The sequence below is a fragment of the Carettochelys insculpta genome, chromosome 3, assembly GCF_033958435.1.
Source record: "Carettochelys insculpta isolate YL-2023 chromosome 3, ASM3395843v1, whole genome shotgun sequence".
Taxonomy (NCBI): Eukaryota; Metazoa; Chordata; order Testudines; family Carettochelyidae; genus Carettochelys; species Carettochelys insculpta.
In genome coordinates this window covers 163627038-163648663 of record NC_134139.1, presented here as the reverse complement: position 1 = coordinate 163648663, position 21626 = coordinate 163627038, and the positions used below count along the sequence as shown (strand labels likewise).

The window sequence follows — 21626 nt, the reverse complement described above, 5'->3', positions numbered from 1 at the left end:
TTGTCATTTTATTGACAGAAAATGACATGCACAGATTCTATTATTTCACATGGAATTTTCCAAACACTTCAAGTGTCCAGATTTATAACAAATTTATCGCTGACAGAAAAAAAATTCATGCCCCATTTCTTATAATCACTTCAAAGTCAGAATTTGGTTACAAGAAATAAGGGTAAAACACAAATACATAGCTCAGCAAGGTAAGTTGATTCAAAGCAAAAGTCTCTTTCACCACATGCTTCAGAATTCTTACTGGACAAATTCCTTTTAGGCAGGGACCCTCCATCAGTCCAAAGCTGTCTCTTTGTTCCTCAGATTTTGTGGGTGCTGGGGGTAGAGGAAAAAGGGAGGAACAGCTTGGGGTTTGTTCCCAATACTTTTACTTTCTCCTCTCCTTTGAGAAACACCTCTAGCTAGGATCAGAAGACAAAGTCTGTGGGGACGGGAACCTCCAGATGTTCCTTTTCCAAGATATAAATTTATCACTCACCTTTTTTCTTACCAAAGAATGGCTGATTAACCAGGTGATGGTCGATTTCCTTTTGTTATCACTTGGCTGAAGCGTCAGTTTGCATTTTGTCTCTGGGGAATTTGTTTATGGCAGCTTTCCCAGATTTTGAATAAATCTTAGTAACATCACACAGTAGAATCATATAAATTTACACACACTGTTGTTATATTTATTTTACCAGTATAGTAATGATCAGCAAATTATGGCTTTTAAGTGATACTTCTTAAGTCATGCTTTGTACAAATTTTGTCATTGTCTTGTAAACAAATGAACACGGAACATGGACTAGCACTAGCACAAGTTTTGGTTATCATTTTGGCTGGTCCAAATTTTTCATAATTTCTTTTCCTGTGGAAAACTGTGTTTTCAATTACATGCTTTTTTGTGTCTGTGTGGCAGTGGCCTGCTTTCCTCCAAGTTTTAATTTTTCACTTGAAAAAACAAAACCAAAGCCATTCAAACCAAAAGCCCACTTAGCATTTTTGGCCAAAAATTCAAGTTTTCCAAAGATCACTAGTTATCATCGTTATTGGTGGAAAAATTAAGCAAGGAAGAAAAATATTGGTAACACAATATTTATTAAAATTCAACAGTAGGAGATTAGGAAGCATGGTAAGCTGTGTTACGTATTTGCATTCAGAAAAGATTGAGCTTTCTTGTCTCCCTTTGTAGCTCCATCTTTTCCTTGCTCTTGTTTTGCTATCGTGTTTAAAACACTTTACTGGAATGCCTCAGTTATGGGGTAAGAGTACAATGCCAGTACATTATCTTAAACAAGCCTTTTTTTCTATGTCTCCTATGCGCTTGGCAATCAGCGTCGTAGCCCCTCCCTGTGTTCTGCTGAGGCCTTTGCACTACCATGGATGGCCATTCAGGCATGTAGGCTTGTAGAGAATGTGATGCGTTTTTCACAGTAACGGAGAGGTAGCCGTGTTAATCTGTGTCCTAACAAAACAAAACAGCAGTCATGTAGCACTTTAAGGACTAACAACATAATTCATTAGGTGATGAGCTTTCATGAGCTTTCAGATCTATCTCCAGATCTGAAGAACTGGGTCTGCCCCCTGAAAGCTCATCACCTAATGAATTATGTTGTTAGTCTTTAAAGTGCTACATGGCTGTTTTTATGCATTTTCAGTGCTTCACAATGCTTCCTATTTTCCTGTCTAATAATCTCAATGTTGCTTCCTTGTTACCCATACCAACTAAACAGATAAAACCTGCCTTATTTTCCTTTTCTTCATTCCCTACCTCTCTTTTCTTTCCCACATGGCCATGCCTTCCAATTTGTCCTCCCTTTCTCCTTATTAGAGTGGAGAGCTTGACTTCCATCCATGCAATGGATTTCTGCAAGTTATGTTCTTGGGAAAATGTCCCAGGCAACAAATACTTCTTGCAGCCTGTCTGAAGTTAGACTTCTGGAGTGAAATCCTGGCAAAACTTTCATTGGCTTGAATGGAGGACAGAATTTTACCCCGAAGCACTGAATTTTCTGACAGGGGCAACTTGTTTCTGCAGTGAAAATTCTCCAAGTCATTGCTTCTCCCTTGAAAAGTGGGAGTGGACAATCTCCTTATTCATGAAGCTGTGTTTATTTATCATTTGTACATCTGAAATCGTGTAATTATATGAAAACCTGAGTTTTCATTAAAAAATAAGTTCTCATAGTTGCCAGGAAAAGCTTGAAAGTGTGAACCCTAAATTCTCATAAACTAGAAGGCAAATAAAAAATCTAAAATGCATTATTTAAAAAAATACTCATGTTTTAAAACCAAATCTCATGATTTTGAGGCCTGATCTTGACAAAACTGTGACCACTGAGATGCTTGAAAGGTCTTCTTGGGTTTGGAGTTGCCTACATAGGGATCAAAACAATATCACATGAGTTAGTTGACCAATCCCACAGAGCACGAATAGCAGCTATCCAGGCAATAGAGTCTCCCTCGTTAAAATCTGCCTTATTACAATCACAACATTGTTTAAAAATATTTATAAAAACTTGAAAGTGGCACCATGGAGTGAGGTACATAATAGTTCTTCTGTCAGAAACAACCTTCTCAACCCAGATGTAACAGCTATGTTACCAATAACTTGTCAATGAAATTGATAGAATGAGCTTTAATTCTATTATACTTTTTTTTTTCATTCCCATTCCTGCTTTATGGTTTACCCTTTGCAGCAATACAAGATCAAGACAAGCTACAAGGATTTTGCAGCAATCCCTACAAACACCTTGCTGATGGAACAGAAGGTTAGTGTTTGCTCAAGAACACGAAATTGCCTCACTTTATTCAATCACATTCTGCTTAAGAATATTGCATAATTAAGATTTTCCTGACATTTATGCTGGGAATATTTCAAAGCAGAAAACCCTGTGGCTGACTAGTTAGGATTATATACATCACTAGCAGATGTACCTGGCATTGCTCAGGTCCTTCTTCCACTCCTAATCCCCACCACCTGTTGTTGGGTGGTGCGAGTGGGAGGTGGTATGGACCGAGGCTTCCAGACCTCCCACCTGTCCTCAGAGGAGAGGGATCAGGCTGCAGCTCCTGGTCCCGCCACGGGTCCTTGGGTTGTTGGGGGTCAGGACACGCCTAGGCTCCTGGCATCCTCTTGCCTGTCCCTGGGGTGGGGGACACTGGGTAAATGCATGGCTTCTGCCCAACCCTCTGTTCCTGGGTTCAGGATCAGGCCTTGCTCCTGGTCCACGCACCTACCCCCAGCAGAGGGAGGGGAGGCTGGGTCAGGCTATAGCACCTGGCAATCCTTGCATGTCCCTGGGGCTGAGGGGACTGGGTTTCACCACAACTATCTGCTTGGTCTGCTGAGATTGGGACCGGGCTGTGGCACTGGCTTGGCCTAAACTCTGGCAGACGGAGGTAGAAAGGGCCAGGGAAATTGGGACCAGGCTGAGCCAGAGGACTGGACCGGGACTTCTGGCCTGTTCCAGCCCTGGGGTGAAGTGCAAGTGGCAGGGAGCTAGTTTGGGTTAGGGTGCTGGATCCAGGCCCAGCATCCACTCCAGGGAAGAGGGTTGAGGGGCCTGGGAAGTCAGGAACAGGTTGCAACACTTGGCCCAGCCCTGGAATGAATCACGGGGCCTGGCGCCATGGCCAGCTGGACAGGTTGAGGTTGAGGCCAGGGGTTGGGGAGAGCTGGGCTGCTGACCCCAGCATGGAGGGAGAAAAATCCAGAGGGGCCATGGGCCAGGCCAGTGTTCTTGTACCCAGTGTCAGGTGGGGATGGTCACTTCCCACTTTCCAAGCACAACCAGCCCTGATCTTGGTTTAAATTAGAGTAAGAGGAAGTTGCACACCAAATTTTGTGGTCGTAGCTCTTACTGTTCAGGAGGAGTTCTTGAACAAACACCATGTACAGACAGATGCACTCTAATATATATGTACTACGTATTTATGTACACACAGAGAAATTATTCTGGGCCAGTAGTGTCTTCTAAAATACATGAAACTTCCTTATTCTGAGAATCTACAAAAATCCCCTATTGAAAGTATTTCTTTATATGGAAATTGCAGTTCGCCTCTCACTGTCTAAAATAGTCTTTTGAAAGCTTCAAATTACCAGGTTTTCAACGTGTGAAGACAATGACAAATGTTTCATGCTAAATTTTGATTACCCCACCAAGGCCAAATTATTCAGCTCTTATTTATACAACACAACCATTGACAGCCATGGTGCTATTGACAGCTATAATTTTGAATGGAGAGTTGTAATTTCAAATGCCCTGTGATTTAGAAACCTCATTACCACTGGCTGTCATCTTTGGAAAATTTTATCTGACATTATTCTTGCCTTATCGAAGTCACTCATGCATCTGATGACGCAGGTTTTTGTCGATGAAAGCTTATGCTCCAAAATATCTGTTAGTCTATAAGGTGCCTCAGGACTCTTGTTGTTTTTGAAGATACAGACCAACTCAGCTACCCCTCTGATAAATGGGAACAAAGATTTCCATTGATTGTTGTGGGAGTTAGAATCTAAACTGTGTACACATTTTTGTAAATCTCACCCTGAAGCACCTAAATTCTTTTGAAAATTTGGCTGTTAACTTTTCATAAGTGCCTAAGTCACCTTTGAAAATAGGACTTAGAGTTCTATGTCACTAAGGATAGGTCTATGCTGCATTGCAAACCTGAGCCTGTAGACTCAGTTTTTCAAAGACTTCACTTGCGTGTCCACACTGCATTGTAAATTATTTGACCAGAAGGTGTCTCAGCCATGTTGATGCGTTAATATTACACTGCCCAGACCTTCACTTGAGTCCGAGGCTTGAAGAGCATCCACACTATAATATGACAGGGCTTTGACTCAAGTCATAGCGGGAATAGGCATTTGAACCACATCCACTGGCAAGGTCCCAGGACTCAAGTCCTGAGCTCTTGCTGACCTCTGTCAGACTGACTTCTGTGTGGATGCAAGCAGGGCTTGGGCTCAGCCTAGTTCTGAGCATGGATTTAGTATGCAGTGTAGCCATACCCATAGGTCCTGCTTACAATGTTATCCCTGGGCAAGTATAATTAATTGTAGGCTGGCAGATAATAGTTTTCTAGGTCTATGCATCTTCTTCCTCATACATAAAATTTTGTTTGTAGAAACTGATGACAGGATCATCAGAAAATGAAGGTGTCTGACATGACATTAGCATTGAGAAAAGAGCTCTTGGTTATCACTCTTTGTATCAAAAACAGTAACCTTGGTACATCCTGAAAGGGTGAAAGCGAATACATATCCGTAGAAATTAGATTTTTCTAAGGCAGAATTTGGGCTTTATTCCTCCTCATTTTCAGAAGAGGAGGAGAATAATTTTGCTTCTGGCCTTTACCAGCAACTAATTACAAAATCCTCCTGTAGCAGCTCAGTGGAGTTGACTGACAAATATTATCCATCTTCCAGCCCCAGGAGGGAATAAACGGCATCCACATCCAACACTTACAAACCCCAGGGCACCCAGTCCTGTAGTGCACACAGGTTAAGGGGGGTTATTACTCCTATAGATCCTGTAGCTCAAGTCACAGTCTAGACCTATGTAATTATAACTATCGCCAATATCTTTTTTCCTGCTATCATTATTTAAATGTTTAAACCTAACGTTTTTATAAGTAAAGTTGCAAGAGAATTTAGTTTTAATTATGTTATTCACTTTTTCTAAGCCCATAATTCTTGACGAGATCAGGCCAGTTTAGGAGAAAAGTCCTGGGGCATATCTTTTCATTGAACTAGAGATAAGATTTCCAGCTCGAGGGCTACGTCTACACGTGCACGCTACATCAAAATAGCTTATTTCGATGTAGCGGCATCGAAATAAGCTATTTTGATGAATAGCGTCTACACGTCCTCCAGGGCTGGCAACGTCGACATTCAACGTCGATGTTGGGCAGCACCACATCGAAATAGGGGCTGCGAGGGAACGTCTACACGCCAAAGTAGCACACATCGAAATAAGGGTGCCAGGAACAGGTGCAGACAGGGTCACAGGGTGGACTCAACAGCAAGCCGCTCCCTTAAAGGGCCCCTCCCAGACACACTTGCACTAAACAGCACAAGATACACAGAGCCGACAACTGGCTGCAGACCCTGTGCATGCAGCATGGATCCCCAGCTGCAGCAGCAGCAGCCAGAAGCCCTGGGCTAAGGGCTGCTGCACACGGTGACCATAGAGCCCCGCAGGGGCTGGAGAGAGAGCGCCTCTCAACCCCTCAGCTGATGGCCACCATGGAGGACCCCGCTATTTCGATGTTGCGGGACGCGGATCGTCTACACGTTCCCTACTTCGACGTTGAACGTTGAAGTAGGGCATTATTCCCATCCCCTCATGGGGTTAGCGACTTCAACGTCTCGCTGCCTAACGTCGAAGTTAACTTCGAAATAGCGCCCAACACGTGTAGCTGTGATGGGCGCTATTTCGAAGTTGGCGCTGCTACTTCGAAGTAGCATGCACATGTAGACGCGGCTGAGGAGACATAAGTTGCTCTAGCTGCGATTCTGTGGCAGTGTACAGGGTGGGTGGGTCTAGCTGCCCAAAGTCCAAGCCCCTCAGAGACACTAGGTGTACATGGTAGCTAGCTGTTGTACCAGGGCTACACTTCTATTTTTAGCACCTGCAGGTATGTCTCCTTGAGCTGGAAATTACACCTCCGTGTTCAAGTATAGACATACCCTTAGAGCTACACTTCTTGCACCAAGAAATGTTGCTCTGGAACATCTAACACAGGCATTCATTGATCATGACAGTCACTACTGAACACAGCACATATCATCTGCTTATAATTCGATATCATTGCTTAGACATTTTCAGAAAAATAAGACAATCCTCATTTCACTTCTTAAGCAGTAATACTTGACTATTCCTGGGATTAAGAGAAATGTGTTTGCCCGGGCCCTGGAGGTCTATGATCCAGTCATACTTCATATGAGTACCAGATCTCATGATAAAAAGGTGATGACTATTTCATTTCTGCTGTCGATATATTTCCCTTCCTGTATCTAACTCTTATTTGTTTAATCAACCCATCTATATCTCTAATCTCTTTCTCTCTCTCTCTGTACATATGACATTTTGGAGATATATTTTTTAAACTTCTTTTGATGGATCCCCAAGGTACTATTGTCATTTTAACACCTGAGGGTCAAGAAAGACAGTAATTTTTAAGGCTTTTTTCCTCTTCTAAGCCTGCTGGCAGAAATGTGGTCTTTAACACAACACAACACCCCCACCCCACCCCATTATTAGATTAAATGGTTGGGTTTCTTTCTTAATTGGGTGGTCAGACACTCCAAATGGTCAATTAATGAAGGTCCTTTCTCCATGGGACTGATTTCAATTGGGGCATTTTTGGGCCAGGGGCAGAAAAAACTCTGCAAGGTGAGCTACAGTGAAGACCGTTTGTGAGCTAGACAGTGAGAGTAATCCAATTTCTTGTCACAAAGACAGTGCATTATTGTACATCATATGCTCTTTCCTTCCCTCAGCAGTGCAAACATACACAGTCCTATTTTTACTCACTGGTTATGTGGCTATCTGTTGTTAAATCAACCAAAGCAAGGTACGTATAACTGGTGGAATACTCCGTTCAGTGGTTGAACTTTGCTTGTGTGGCTGAAAGTCCAAATCAGGACCTTTGTAATCCAAAGGTGTTAGCACTACTGGGAGTGCTTCTACATGGCTAAATGAAAATAAAATGTGCCAGTCCCCTCCCCTCTCCACTGACAGTTACTTTCATAAGCTTAGCTTATTTCCTTAGCACTTCAAGAAGCTGGTTCGCATTACTGTCTCCTCCCTTCTGCTCTTCACAAACCCCTATACAATCCAAAATCAGTTTGCTTCAAAATTCTACCTAGATCCATGGAATTTCATCTATCTTTGTATCTCCACCATGCTCCATGACAGTGTGACTCTACTGGGCCACCTACCAATCTGGTAAGGGCAGTCATCAAAGGGAATCTAGTGATGTATGGCTGTAAAAATGTTTATTTTGAAATGTTAAAGGGTTGTGCCTTCATAAACATACAATGTTATAATATTTGCAAAATTAATTCTCAAAATCATTTTTTTTTTTTGGAACACACGTCCTTAAATACTTTATGTGCTATGCTGAGCATATACCCAGCTCTGGTGTCTTTTTCATTACTGAGTCATTTCCTTTGACCTTGTATCAAAGCATACGTTACAGTTGGATAATGATAGAACCAACCCTTCAATCACTTTGCAAAAGGGAAGGGGTCTGATAACATCAAGAAACATATTACCCTAGTTCAGCAAGCATCAAAAAAGAGAGGTCATCTGAGGTAACTGAAGCTTATTTTGTATTCTAAATTATCCCTCGAGCCTTGATTCTTATCCTCCTGTATTTAAATATGATGAAGTTGGATTCTAATTAAAAAACTCGAGCTCCAGGGCAGATTATTTCTCTTTTTCAGACATACCAATTATTTAGAAATTTAATTTATTAATGTGATGTAAAGGTGTCTTTCACTCAAACTGTATCATATAAGATGGCTTTATTTATCAGTATACTGAACAAACTGGCTCAAAGCTACCTGTACTGGACGTGCCCTTAAAACAACTTTCAGGACTTTAATTAATGCAAAGTTTTCCTTAATGGAAGAAATTGTTCAAATAGAGGTTTTGAGCAGATAAACCTTTAAGTAAAACTTTCTTCAGACTCAGCAACCATTGTTTGTTTTGCAGATATTCTAGACTCAAATTGGACAAATCACTAATGCAAAACCTTCAGTAATATCTTCTTAACTCTGGAGTCACAGTTCAAGAAAGTCTACACTTTGATCTCTTTAGCACTCAAGAGGGAAAATTTATTTTGACTACTATACAGTCACATCAAACTGTTTCTTGCAAGTTAAAGTGCTATTTGTTCCTGTGACTTCCTATTCTGAGCTTCACAAACAGCGTACAAATATAATATTATATTCTGGCTTGACATACTGAGAATGATTTTACATTATTTGGAGTTAGCAACCATCGATATGTTCTGCTATCCCAGTTAGAATGATGTCACTCGATTAACATCATATGCATCTAAAACAACATTTCAAGAAGATTTACACACCTAGAAAAAAACAAAACAATCCAGAAAACTCACCTGATGATCAAACATTTGCATCACTCACCTGATCATCACACATCACATCATCACACAAACAAATATCTTGCATCAAAGAGTCATGATAAAAAATGTTACTTCTGTTAGAGACCCACCTTCTCTAGGTGTAAAATGGAAAATAAATGGATTTATCAGTTCATGTGATTATTAAAATGCTCGAATCCATCTGACAACATGCAGTTTTGCAAAGCAGGTTCTGGAGCTTCTGTCTTTCTTTTAGAAAGCCATTGCAGGACTCTGAGTTCTAACCATCAAAGTTTCACAGTCTCTTCTTCTTGGCGGTCATTTGATAACTAGTAGGAAGTCTTCATGTCACCCTCCTATTTGTGAGTTCAATGATGGCTAATCAGCCCAATTCTGGAGCCACGGATCTTATCACAGAAGACACCAGTGTTGGTAACTGTTGGAGGGATGTGGGGCTGTTTTTGATGCTCTTTTCTTCTCCTCCTCCTCCTTTCCTGGTCTGCACTGTGGTGGGACATCTCAAATTGTGCCACCCTCTCAGTGATTACTGTTCTCCACTGGGGATGCTCTTGAGCAAGGTTCTCCTAAGTGTTGACACTGATGCTGCACTTTTTCATATGTGCCTTCAGCATGTCCTTATATTGCTTCCACTGGCCCCCAGCACTCCTCTGTCCTTCCTCCAATTTGCAAAACAGTCCAGCAAAGTTGTTGATGAATGATGATGGCTTCAGTGCTGGTCATGTTAGATTCTGCCAGGATGCTAGTGTTCGTGGACCTATCCTCCCAAGAGATATTTAGGATTCTCCTGAGGCAGTGTTGATGATATCGTTCAAATGCCTTCAAATGATGCTTGTATATTGTCCAGGGTTCACATACATACAGCAGCACTGGAACAACCACTGCACAGTATACAAGGGGCTTTGTCTTGGGATAGATATGCTGGTTCTTGAAGACCCTTTGTCTCAGGTGGGCAAAAGCAGAGCTTGCATGGCTTAAACAATGCTGGATTTCAGCATCAATGTCAGCTTCAGCAGAAAGATGACCTCCAACGTATGGGAAGTGCTCCACATTTTCCAGGAGTTCTCCATTGACTTCAATAGAAGGTGTGTGAGATTGTCCAGTCAATGAAGGTTAGTGGAGCACCTTGGTATTTTTGATGTTCAGTATGAGGCCAAGATTCTCGTATGCATCAGTGAAAGCACTTCAGACGCTCTAAAAGGGCTGTGGGAGAAAAAGCAACAATCATATTATCTTCCCTATACTGGAGCTCCGTGATCGAGGTTGTGGAGGCCTTGCTTTTAAGCCTTCAGTCTCCTGAGATTGAAAAGCTTCCCATTCGTTCTATAGACAATCTTCACACCATCTTGAAGCTTGCCATTCATAAAGTGAAGGGTCATAGAGATGAAGATGTGCCAAAGTTGCAATGAAGATGCAGAACAGTGATGGTAATGATGCAGACTTGCTTGACTCCCATTTTGCTTTGGGATCCATTGTTGATCTATACTGTGGCAGTCATATTGTCATGAAGCAGCCTTAAAATGCAAATGAATCTCTTGTGGCACCGATCTTTGAGAAGATGGTCCACAGGCACTACAACAGACTGAGTCAAATGCTTTGGTCAGGTCGATGAAACGCACATATAAGGCTTGGTTGCGTTCACAACATTTTTCTTGGAGTTGCTAAGCAGTGACGATCACGTCTGCTCTTCCTCAGAATGGTTGGAAGCCACACTGGGATTCTGGGAGAATTTCTTCTGAGAGTGGCAGGGGTCAGTTTGCAAGGATTTGAGCTGAGATTTCCCTGCCATTGCCAGGAGGGAGATGCCACAATAGTTTCCACAGTCTGATTTGTCACCCTTCTTGAAAAGACTGACGATTGGTGTCTCTCTGAAATCTTGTGGCATCTGCTCCCACTCTCAGATTTTCACAATCAGGAGGTGAAGCTATTTGTGGAGCTCTGGCCACCTTCTTTGAAGACTTTGGTGGGGATTCTGTCTGGTTGCCCTGTTGCACTTCATCATTTTGATGACAGCTTGGGCCTCACTCAGGGTAGGAAATATTGCAAGATTGTCTCAAGGTGGATGCTGAGGGATTTTGTAAAGGGATTCTAGGAACACAGTGGAGGGGTGGTTCAAGAGCTCATTACAGTGCTTCCTCCAGTGAGAAGGAATGGCTTCATTGTCTTTCAAGAGCTGGGTACCGTGCTTTGATCTCAGGGATTGATTCCACGGTTTCTCGGTCCACAAACAGCTTTGGTGGCATTGAAGAAACCTCTTGTATCATTGATGTCTGTGAGGTGCTGGAGTTCTTGTGCCTTCTCAGTCCACCACTTTTTTTTCAGAGTCCTTGTTTGATGTTGTACTTCTGCCTTCGTGCTGGCACGTGCTTCTCCTTTTTGTCATGCAGTTGATGTTGCTTTGCCAGGCCCTAAACGCTTTCCTTTTTGCCTCAATCAAGTGTTCAATTTCCACATTATCGTCATCAAACCACTCCTGATGCTTCCTGTTCTGGTAGCCAATGGTTTCTCTAGAAGCTCCAATGATGGCATTTGTCAATTGACACCAGTCTTCTTCCACATCTTCAGGGTGTACTGTCGGCAGCTTCCTTTGGAGTGCTATTTGGAAGTCACTTCATCTTTGTACATTGATCTTTTGTCAGATCTGCTTCCTCTGACTTCTCTGTTTGGTGAGAATCCTAATTGCAATTGTGGATTGAATAAGGTGGTGACCAGTCCAGCCATCATCAGCACTAGTCATTGCACATGTGAGAAGGACATCATGCTGATCCCGAGTGTGCACAATGACAGAGTCTATGAGTTGTCTGTGCTTCGCTTGAGGATGTTGCCATGAGGTCTTAAACTTGTTTTTCTGGTGGAACAGGGTGTTCATGATGAGGAGCTTGTCTTCTGCACATTCTGTAAGGAGGAGAACCCCATTGGAGTTGCTGTTGCTGACTCCTTCTTTCCCAATGATAGTCTGCAAGAGATCCATGTCTCTTCTGGCACTGAAATCCCCCAAGAGAATAATCTTGTCTTCTTTTGGAATGTCTTTCAGGACTGTGTCCAGTTGGGTATAAAACTTCTCCTTTACATCATCTTTGACATCTAGAGTTGGTGGATAAGCACTGATGACAGTTTCCTGTTGGTTTTTGGCAAGCTTCAAGTGGACAATCCTGAGATGCTCATTGATGCTGACAGGGAATTCAGACAGGAGCTTTGTCAGTTCATTTTTGATGGCAAATCCTACTCCATAAATTTGTTTTTCTTCCTTAGGGGTTGCTTTCTCTTCTCTTAGCTGTTCTTCTGGTCTGTGTGTTTGTCAGGGCAGCATGTGGATAAGCATAGCAGCCTGTGGCTTTCTGGTACAGGGTAGTGTTTATGTGACCATCGCATAACTGCACAGTAGTGTCCAGGAAGTGGATCTCTTGTGTGGACTGGTCTAGGCTAAGGATGATGGTGGGATGGAAACTGTTGAAATCATGGTGGAACTCTTCAAGAGCTTCCTTTCCATGGGTCCAGATGATGAAGATGTCATCAATGTAGCGCAGGTAGAGGAGGGGTGCTAGGGGACAAAAACTGAGGAAGTGTTTTTCCAGGTCAGTGACACTATTCAGATTTGAGGACAATTTATACATTCAAATAAGTGGCACTGCTATGGGCACCCGCATGGCTCCACAGTATGCCAACATTTTTATGGATGACCTGGAACAACGCTTCATTTCTCGACCCCTAGCGCCCCACCCTATACCAAAAACCCACAGACCGCTATGCTTATCTTCATGCCTCCAGCTTCCATCCAGGGCACACTACACAATCCATTGTATACAGCCAGGCACTAAGGTACAACCGTATTTGCTCCGATCTGTCAGAGAGAAGCAAACATCTACAAGACCTTTACCAAATTTTCCTCAAACTACAATACCCACCTAAGGAAGTGAAAAAAACAGATTGACATAACCAGATGGATACTCAGAAGCCACCTGTTACAGGACAGGCCTCGCAAGGAAAACAAGAGAATACCACTGGCCATCATTCAGCTCCCAGCTGAAGCCTCTCCAATGCATCATCAGTGATCTGCAACCCATCCTGGGCAACCCATCTCACAGACTTCGGGAGGCAGCCCTGTCCTTGCCTACAGACAGCCTGCCAACCTTAAACAAATTTTCGCCAGCAACCACAGACCACAACACAGTAACTCTAAACTTGGAACCAATCCCTGCAACAAACCTCACTGCCAACTTTGCTCACATATTTACACCAGCAATATCATCACAGGACCTAACATCAACCACACTATCAGGGGCTCCTTTACCTGCACATCTACTAATATAATATATGCCGTCATGTACTAGCAACACCCCACTGCTATTTACACGGGCCAAACTGGACAGTCTCTACGTAAAAGAATAAACGGACATAAATCAGACATCAGGAATGGTAACATACAAAAACCTGTAGGAGGACACTTCAGTCACCCTGGACACTCAGTAACAGATTTAAAAGTAGCAGTCCTGCAACAAAAAAAATTCAAAAATAAAATGGAGAGAGAAATCTCTGAGCTGCAATTCATTTGCAAATTTGACTCCATCAACCAAGGATTGAACAGAGACTGGGAGTGGTTGGCCCATTACAAAAGCACGTTCTCTGCTACGGGGGTTCACACTTCCACATTAGAATCTGACAATGGGCCACGTCCCCCCCGACTGATTTGACTTGTTTTCTCCTCTTTTGATGTATACTACTGATAATGGGCCATTTCCACCCTGACTGAATAGACCTTCTCAGTTCTGGCCCTCCCTTTTACTTGGACCCCACTCTTTAAATACTCCTCTGAAAACACCCCTCCCGCCCCTCACTCATGCATCTGATGAAGCGGATCTTTGCCCACAAAAGCTTATACTCCAAAATATCTGTTAGTCTATAAGGTACCACAGGACTTGTTATTTTTCATACTGTTAAACCATCAGACAAGCTGACAACTATGCTTCTTTAACTATACTTTTGTATATGTGGTACCTTCCGTAAAGACTACTCAGATACTGCTAAGTCATAGTTTCCTCATTTTGGAGCATGTTTAGCCACTTGAAGCATTCTGGCCACATAAGCTTATACCTCCCACCCCATTAGTTATTTAGTGTGCTCAGTAGCTGGATGGAGATGGAATTTTTTTGAGCAGCTTAACAGAGTCCCCACTGTTAGGGTTTATTTGATTGATGTATCGAAATAAAACAGATTGTTTTTCTGACTTATATCCACACGTTAGCAGTTACTCTAACTGTTCAAAGAACAAAGATCATTCTATTTTGTGGAGGGTTTTAGACCTCAGAATTTTGACTTTGAACAAAATTCAAATATGTAAACACTTTCTACGAAAGTTCTGTTTTTACAAACTCTTCAGATTGATGGAAATGTTATATTTTAAATTGATATATTATAACATATAATACAATAAACAATAACTGAAGTAGCTGCAAGGTAAAATACTAATAACTTTACAATATTGTGTTGAATGTCCTCAATAGTTGGGCAAAAAAAAATGTAGTTCACTGCACACTATCTTAAACACAGGCTAATTTTGCAACCATGACATATTGTGTACTGGGACATCCTGGCTTGCTCCATGCTAAGATGTCAGTCTTCCTGCAGAACTCCACTGAAGTAGGGAGTGTGCAGGTTAACTAATTTTAAAAGGCACAGCTCTTTCTCTTTTCATAGAGTTTTAAGTTAAATAGTAAAAAGGAAACTGAAAAAAAGATAGTGTTTTGGAAAAATCCACAGCTCCTGACCCCTGCAGTGTGTCGTCATTCTCCACAGATTCCAGGTTAATTATGGTATCTCAGCATGGAGGCTCCTTGGAAGTTACTTCAAAGCAGGTGCAGGGTTATAGCAACTAGAGCATACCTCAGAAGCTAGAAGTAGAAATGAAACAAGAATGTTGTTCTGACCTCACTAAGTCTGGCTTTTGTGGGTATGCATCAATTATGGTAGAATTGGGGATGGGCAAATTCATTAATTTCATGTGGACATCAACTCTGTGGTTTGAAAGTTTGACCTGTCCTCAAAGCACATTGCTCTGGGTTTTGCTTTCAAGAGATTACGCTGAGAAGGACAGAGAAAAAAATCAAACTGAAATCTAAACAGATACTCATAAATAAGACACCTGCTTCAGCCACTGAGGCTTTACAGAGGTTTTCTTTCATTAACATAGAGCAAAGGTTTTCCTTTATCTATACAATTTTTTGTTTAGAACCCCACTGAACTTACTGCATCCTTTGTCAAATTACATGGAATCTCAGCACTTCTTAAAGAGGAGGCATTGGTTAAAGGAAAAAGCCACAGAAACACACCAACAGGCTTCCAAAGAGATTGTGTCCCAGTCTTACCTCTCGTTTGCCAGGGACCACACCTTGTCTGGAATGTTATACAGAATATAGAGACTGTGTTGAGAGTGACATTATATTATCTCTGTTATCAAAGGTATAATATTTTTACTTGTAGTATTTATCATTTATATCTTTATCTCATTTTTATGTATATATAAATGATAAATACTGCAAGTAAAAATATTATACCTTTGACAACAGGCTTACATTACACAAGGAAAATGTTTAATCTTTGATACTGCTCTGAACTCCAAGAATAAATTAGGCTCAAAACAAGAGGTTCTCTCCTTTCCAATAATGTAGTGCTCTGTCTGTACAGAACATCTTTAATGTTTCAAGAGATGGGCACTTTCATTTGACTAAGCTCAGTACTGAGTGATCTTCTTTCCCAGCTGAACAGGGAAGTACCAAGAAAAGAAATGTCCACACTGAAAAAATATGTTATTGTTTTCGGCCAATGTATCATCAGAACAATTTTTACTTATCTCTAGGCATTAGAAGAGCCAGTTAAAAGAGAAGAAGTGACTGAGGACACCACTTTGGACACGCATTTAAAGGTAGAGACTCACAATACACTTCTATGGTCAGTGCTTCATTTGGAATCACAAAGCCGGAACTAATTCAGCTGTTGCATTTACTTGTCCAGATGTGCTCCCCTGCCCAGCTCAGACAACAAACTGAAGAAGTCTGTGCTGCCATAGATCAAGTCTTACAGGATCCCTTACCTAGGGTAATATAGCACTAATGTGGTATTAAAATGTTTTCTTTCTTTTCCTTCTTTTCTTGTTATTAACAAAATCTTGCACTTTCAAATTCCATTTTCCAGCGACGGTGTGAATCTTCTCCATCTTCCCTGCACACATTAGTGGATTCAGACATAGGCAAAGTAAGTGTGTAAGCTTTGCCACATACAATAATTACGGAAACTGTAACAGTAGACAGCTACGTAGCAGCTGGAAAAAATGAGATCAATTCAGGTCCTCTCTGAGTGTCCAAGCACACGCACAAGAAAAAGAGAGGATAGGGCAGCTACAGCTTTTGACCTACGTCCTCTTTACTGCAACAGAAATATGTGGAGGCAGGTGTAGCTGCAGTATATGAAGAAAGGGGATATGTCCTTTGAAGGCCCAGAAGTCTGAGTAGAATCCAAAAGTACCTGACCTTTCATAAGGCAGAACCTCTGAGTGAGTGGCCAACAGGATGGTGACTGAACCCAGCTGGAGATACACAGCTCCCTATTCCTCTGGTTGCTTACTCCTGAGCCTTAGCAAGCCTTGTATAATCCCTCTTCCAGATAATAGACATGGCAAGCCAATGGGTATTGAGGCACAGACAGATTTAGGAGATGTCAGAAAGATTGTGACCATCTAGTTCACAGGGGAGACTCTGAACCTTTACGTCCACTAGCACCAGGGTACTTGTATTTGTGGAGGAAGTTGGCAGAACTGGTATTCCTTTTGTAGGGTTGCTGGAGATTCCTCCCTGCATCTCTCCCTGTCCCTGTGATGCAGCACTATACCTGGCAAAGGGAAGGGAACTTACTGGATTATTTCTACAATATATTAATTACCCACTAACCTCCCTTTTTGTCCTGTGGTTGCAGGGTGTTAACTGGCAACTTCAGCATCACTGATCCATTAGAAGACATGCTAACTACTTAGGCTTAACAATCTGATTGATTGTGTATTTACTGGGACACTCTTAGTACCTTGCCCAGACCTGAAAGAGGTCCATGGAGCTCAGTAGCTTTTCTGTCTCCCACAGCAACCCAGTCCAATAAAAGCTATTTCCTCACCCATTTTGTTTCTCTCTTATCTTGGGATCGATGTGACTGCAACATTGCACACAATTGTCAGGCTTGGTCAAGGTAATTGTGGTGGAGTTGAGGGAACAAAACCAGATTTGAGAAGCGGGAAGAGGACATCCTGGCAGTGGGACTGAGCCAAAGCCCACTGATGCCAATGGGTCCCTATGGCCCTTGCTATTGCTCTGCTTCTTGTATGGTCATTTACACTACTGTAAAGTGTGGATAAAACATTACTATATTGCAGTGGAAGTATTCCACACCTAATCTGTACTGACTTTTCACTGGTGTAAGAGATCTCATGAGTTGCAGGGTAATGGTGAAGCGAGTCATAGGTCTCATAAGAGAAAATACAGGAGAAAGATTGGATGGTAACTAGAGAAGCAGGTGGGAGTGAGGAAAGGATTCTTTTAAATTGTTGATACATGGGATACTTGTGTAACCTGTAGCTTTGTTCTCCCATGCCTTCACTTTGTGTAGCTATTTACGCCAAATAAAGTGTCTGTAAAATGTTACTACAGGTGTGAGAGAGATTTCTGCTGTGATAGCTGTACCCACTCTGTGCTAATCTGTTTAATTATACCAGCTGCAAGAGAGTGGAGAACTGGACCCTGAAAGAAAGAAGCCAGATTAAAGAGGAATGATAAGGGCAGTAGAAAGAGTGGGCAAAGGAGAGATACAATGGATGCCTTCGTTTAAGTGCCTCAGGAATGTCATGGACTAAGCAGAGAGAATCTGGTGAAAGATGAGAATTCTTGCTGGATAGCAGCACAGAACAAAAGATAATTACAACATATCTCACAGGCAAATAGAAATGAATTCCTGTTTGGGAGTCGGTTCTGTCTGCTAGCAGATTCATTCTGAGAGTTTATCTACTCCAAATGCCAAGGGCAACTATAATACCATAAAGTCAGATGCTGGAGTTCTATCTTTATGACAAATAATAATACAGCTCAAACAATTACTCAACACTGAGAGCTAAACATTAGTGAATCATGTCGCACCTCTCTGATGAAACCTTCATAAGGGTTGCAGACTGATGGTTTCCTAGAACTTTAGCAGTTAATATCTTACTAAAAGTTCATGGAATTGTCAGCTTACCATTGGCAGTATGTTATTTTAATTTCTCTTGTGTACAGATGTCTGCAACACTGCAGAAATCAGCCGGACGGGAAACCAAATATGTAAGTCACTCTGCATTTTTGCTACAGAAATTTTGTAGAATTAAGCATGCTTATTGAAGTAATAGCTGAGTAAATCCATCTAGGACATGAAAATTCCTTTACAGTTGTCAGGGGACTGAATAGTTCAAGGCTTTGGAAACCAAACTTGACATCTCTCACCACCATTTCAATTGAACCCCAGGCCTTATCGTCCAGTGGCTCTTCAGGGTGGCTGGACTTGGTGAGTCAGTCTAATCCCTTTGTAGATAATGGTCGGTATCAGCCTTGGCTGCTGTCTACAAGAAACCTTGCACAGTTGCACAAATGAGGGCAAAAAGATGCCTTCCTCATGCACACCTGTGCAGGAATGGTCACCACCAAAGTCTGTTTGAAATTAATGACTGAAGGGGGGCAAGCAAACCCCAAAAGGGGCATGGTAGAGCGATGAGTGACTCACTGCTGTATACACAGCATTGACATGAGTGATGTTCTTCAAAAGATGAAGCAAAGGCTGCTCTGGATCGCATCCCTCCAGAAGTCCGGAGGGTGCTGTGCCAACCTGAGGCAAAATCTCTGACCAGGAGCACTTGCTTTACATGACGTTCTTATCCCCTCATACTGAAAACCAAAAACAATTTAGTGCTGAGTGGGCACAAACTGTCCCATCTCTTCCAGAACTGCCAAAAGGGTTCAGTGCATATGGGGTGCTCGGCACAAGGGTTGTGGGGTTGCTGCAGGGGTGTAGATGAGTGATGGCAGGGATGGGGAGGTGGAGGACTGAGGACAGGGGACTGACGGGCCAGGGTTGGGGAGCTCACCAGGGCTGCCCAAGGTGGCAAAGGTGGTGCTGCTTTGGCAGCACATCCCTCTAGGGGCTAGGGCTGTGCTCTCTGGCTAACAGCTTCTTCTGGGAGGCTGGGTACCTGGGGGTCCAGCCTTGGGTGCATCTGCTCCCCCTGCCCTGCAGCTGGTGGTGGTGGGCCTTCATGGGCTCATGCCATCCTCCAGGTACCCTCCTGAGCCTATAGTTAGTATGGGGGTGGGGCAGGGCTTAGGGCTAGCCCTGACTTGCAGTGGCCTCGCAACCTGCAACTGGTCCAAGGGGATTGAGGCTGGGGGAGCTGGTCCCAGCCTCCAGCAGGCCTCCCTGGCCTTCAGCTGGGCCAAGTGGGTCAAGGCTCCAGTTCCTGACTTGGCGTCTCTTTAGGGGTAGGGAGATGAGTGAGGCTGGTGTGTGGTGGGCTCCCCCGAGTCTGGCACTGTTTGGGGTGGAGGGGAGCCCTTAGCGTGGCCGGTGGCCCTGTGGCGCTCCATCACCAGCTGACTTGCCTCCTGGTTGCTTGCTCCCATTGGTCACTGTGCAGCATAGCATCCCCTGCACTCACTGCCCCCCGTGGCGACTCTGCAGGATGTTGTGCCTCCTTTCTTTGTCCCCTCCTTTTCCACATTGGGGAAAATATTTCCAGTCCAGGCACTTGCTGTTTTCTTGGCACAACCAAGCTCTGACCTTTCTCTATGTTAGGATAAGAGGAAACTGCACACCAAATTTCACAGTCCAAGCTCTTACCGTTTAGAAGAAGTTCTTGAACAAATGGACTCAGACACAGACATGGAAAAAATTCATATGTGTATGAATATACACACACTAAATTAATATGTTTACTTTCCTTAGGATAAGCAGTTAAGGAAGGTACATTATTTTACTCATGACCCATTTTTAATATGCTGACATATGCTCAAGATTCACCAATCTACCTTTCAATCCATCACACACCAGGAGCAGCGCAGGCAAAAGCAATACAAATTTTCCAGCTTGTTCCTAGCACACTGCTTCATCAATGCAATTTTGTTTCCTAAGTGAGTAGCTACAGAAAAAAAAATTATTGCATGCAGTTACGTGTTTTCATTGAATACTACAGAATGTGAATTTTAAAGGACAGAGTGTGCTGGTTTGTGCTAACTGGAAGAGTGACTTTCATTTTTGGTGAAACGCAGGAGCAAGCTGACATTTTGTATCTTGAAGATGATAATGTGTATATTGCTCACCACTCCAGTGTGAGTCTTTTAATCTCTAAACTGTGCCTGACACATTGCTTTAAGCAGAATTAGCCTTAGAAGGAATACAGCGGCTAACATTTCCAGCAGAGGTATTTGTTGGCTCTTGCTCGTGTGTGGCTCTTAACAGGGTAGAATTACAGTCCAGTTCATTTACAAATGCACTGACATTTTTAAGTCTCACATCAAATCAAATGTAAATTGTTGAGCTGCCACCTCTTTAGATACTCTGATTCATAAACTGCCTTCTTTCCTGCACTTAGGTTTTTGTATTTTGTTTCCAAATGTGGACGTTGTTGGAGTTGTTTAGTTGTGAGGGTGGTGGTGGTGGGGGGATAGGTAAATACTCTATGCTGGAGGAAACAGGAGTCTAGAATTATGCAGATGAAGGTGCTCACATGGCTGCTCCTCAAGAGTACAGAAGGGTTCCACAGCAGACAGAAGACCTGCGGCCTCCAGGGAATCTATCAGGGACTGAGGGGGCTTGTGACCTGTAGAAATGCCAACAATATCCTGTGTGTCTAGGGGGTCAATTTCCTATATATTTCTGCTTTGCTCCAAAGTACTATAAGGTTTTTATTTTGCACCAGCCACATCTCTTCTTAATGAATTCAAAAGCTAGGAACTTCTGTGAGGGACCTGTTGGGGCTGAAGTTGCCATCCATTGTAAGGACATTTATTGTACCAACATTGAACTATGAATTCATCCAGCCTGCTCATGACTAGAGGTCTTTCATGGAGCAATGATTTTTTAATTTCATTTATTTTCTCAGAAGGGTGTTGCACTACGTTTCTTTTATCTGAAATAGCTATTCACTCTGCCAATTTAAATTGTTTTCTTAGACAGATTAGCATAGTATTTTGACAATATAATTATCATTTATTTGCATAATTTCTATGACTGGATGTTTGTTGGGAAGCTGTCAGCTGTGCCATTAGTTATAGAAGAAAAACATGTGACTGCATACTATTTGCTTGAGAGTCAGACACAGCAGAAGCTGTCATCCTGCTAACTCACTTTACGTATTTTCTTTACGTTACATCAATGTTTGCATGCACCGATCAGTCACAGTAATTGTAAGCTACCCTTTAGTGACAGTCTGTACAAGT

General features: G+C 42.5%; 1 protein-coding gene across 19 annotated transcripts in view; it reads left to right on the top strand.

The window, feature by feature from the left end:
• MLIP (muscular LMNA interacting protein) overlaps window positions 1–21626 on the top strand; it is a 163461-nt gene that overhangs the window by 96288 nt on the left and 45547 nt on the right. For 7 of the 19 annotated variants that reach the window (XM_074991150.1, XM_074991143.1, XM_074991148.1 and 4 more), the window contains 5 exons: window positions 2691–2762; window positions 15986–16051; window positions 16141–16224; window positions 16321–16380; window positions 18438–18482. In XM_074991150.1, the coding sequence (XP_074847251.1) occupies window positions 2691–2762; window positions 15986–16051; window positions 16141–16224; window positions 16321–16380; window positions 18438–18482 (327 nt within the window). Of the gene's footprint in view, window positions 1–2690; window positions 2763–15985; window positions 16052–16140; window positions 16225–16320; window positions 16381–17097; window positions 18483–21626 lie in introns of those variants that run through there. The other 12 variants (XM_074991156.1, XM_074991151.1, XM_074991155.1 and 9 more) reach the window with 4 other exon arrangements.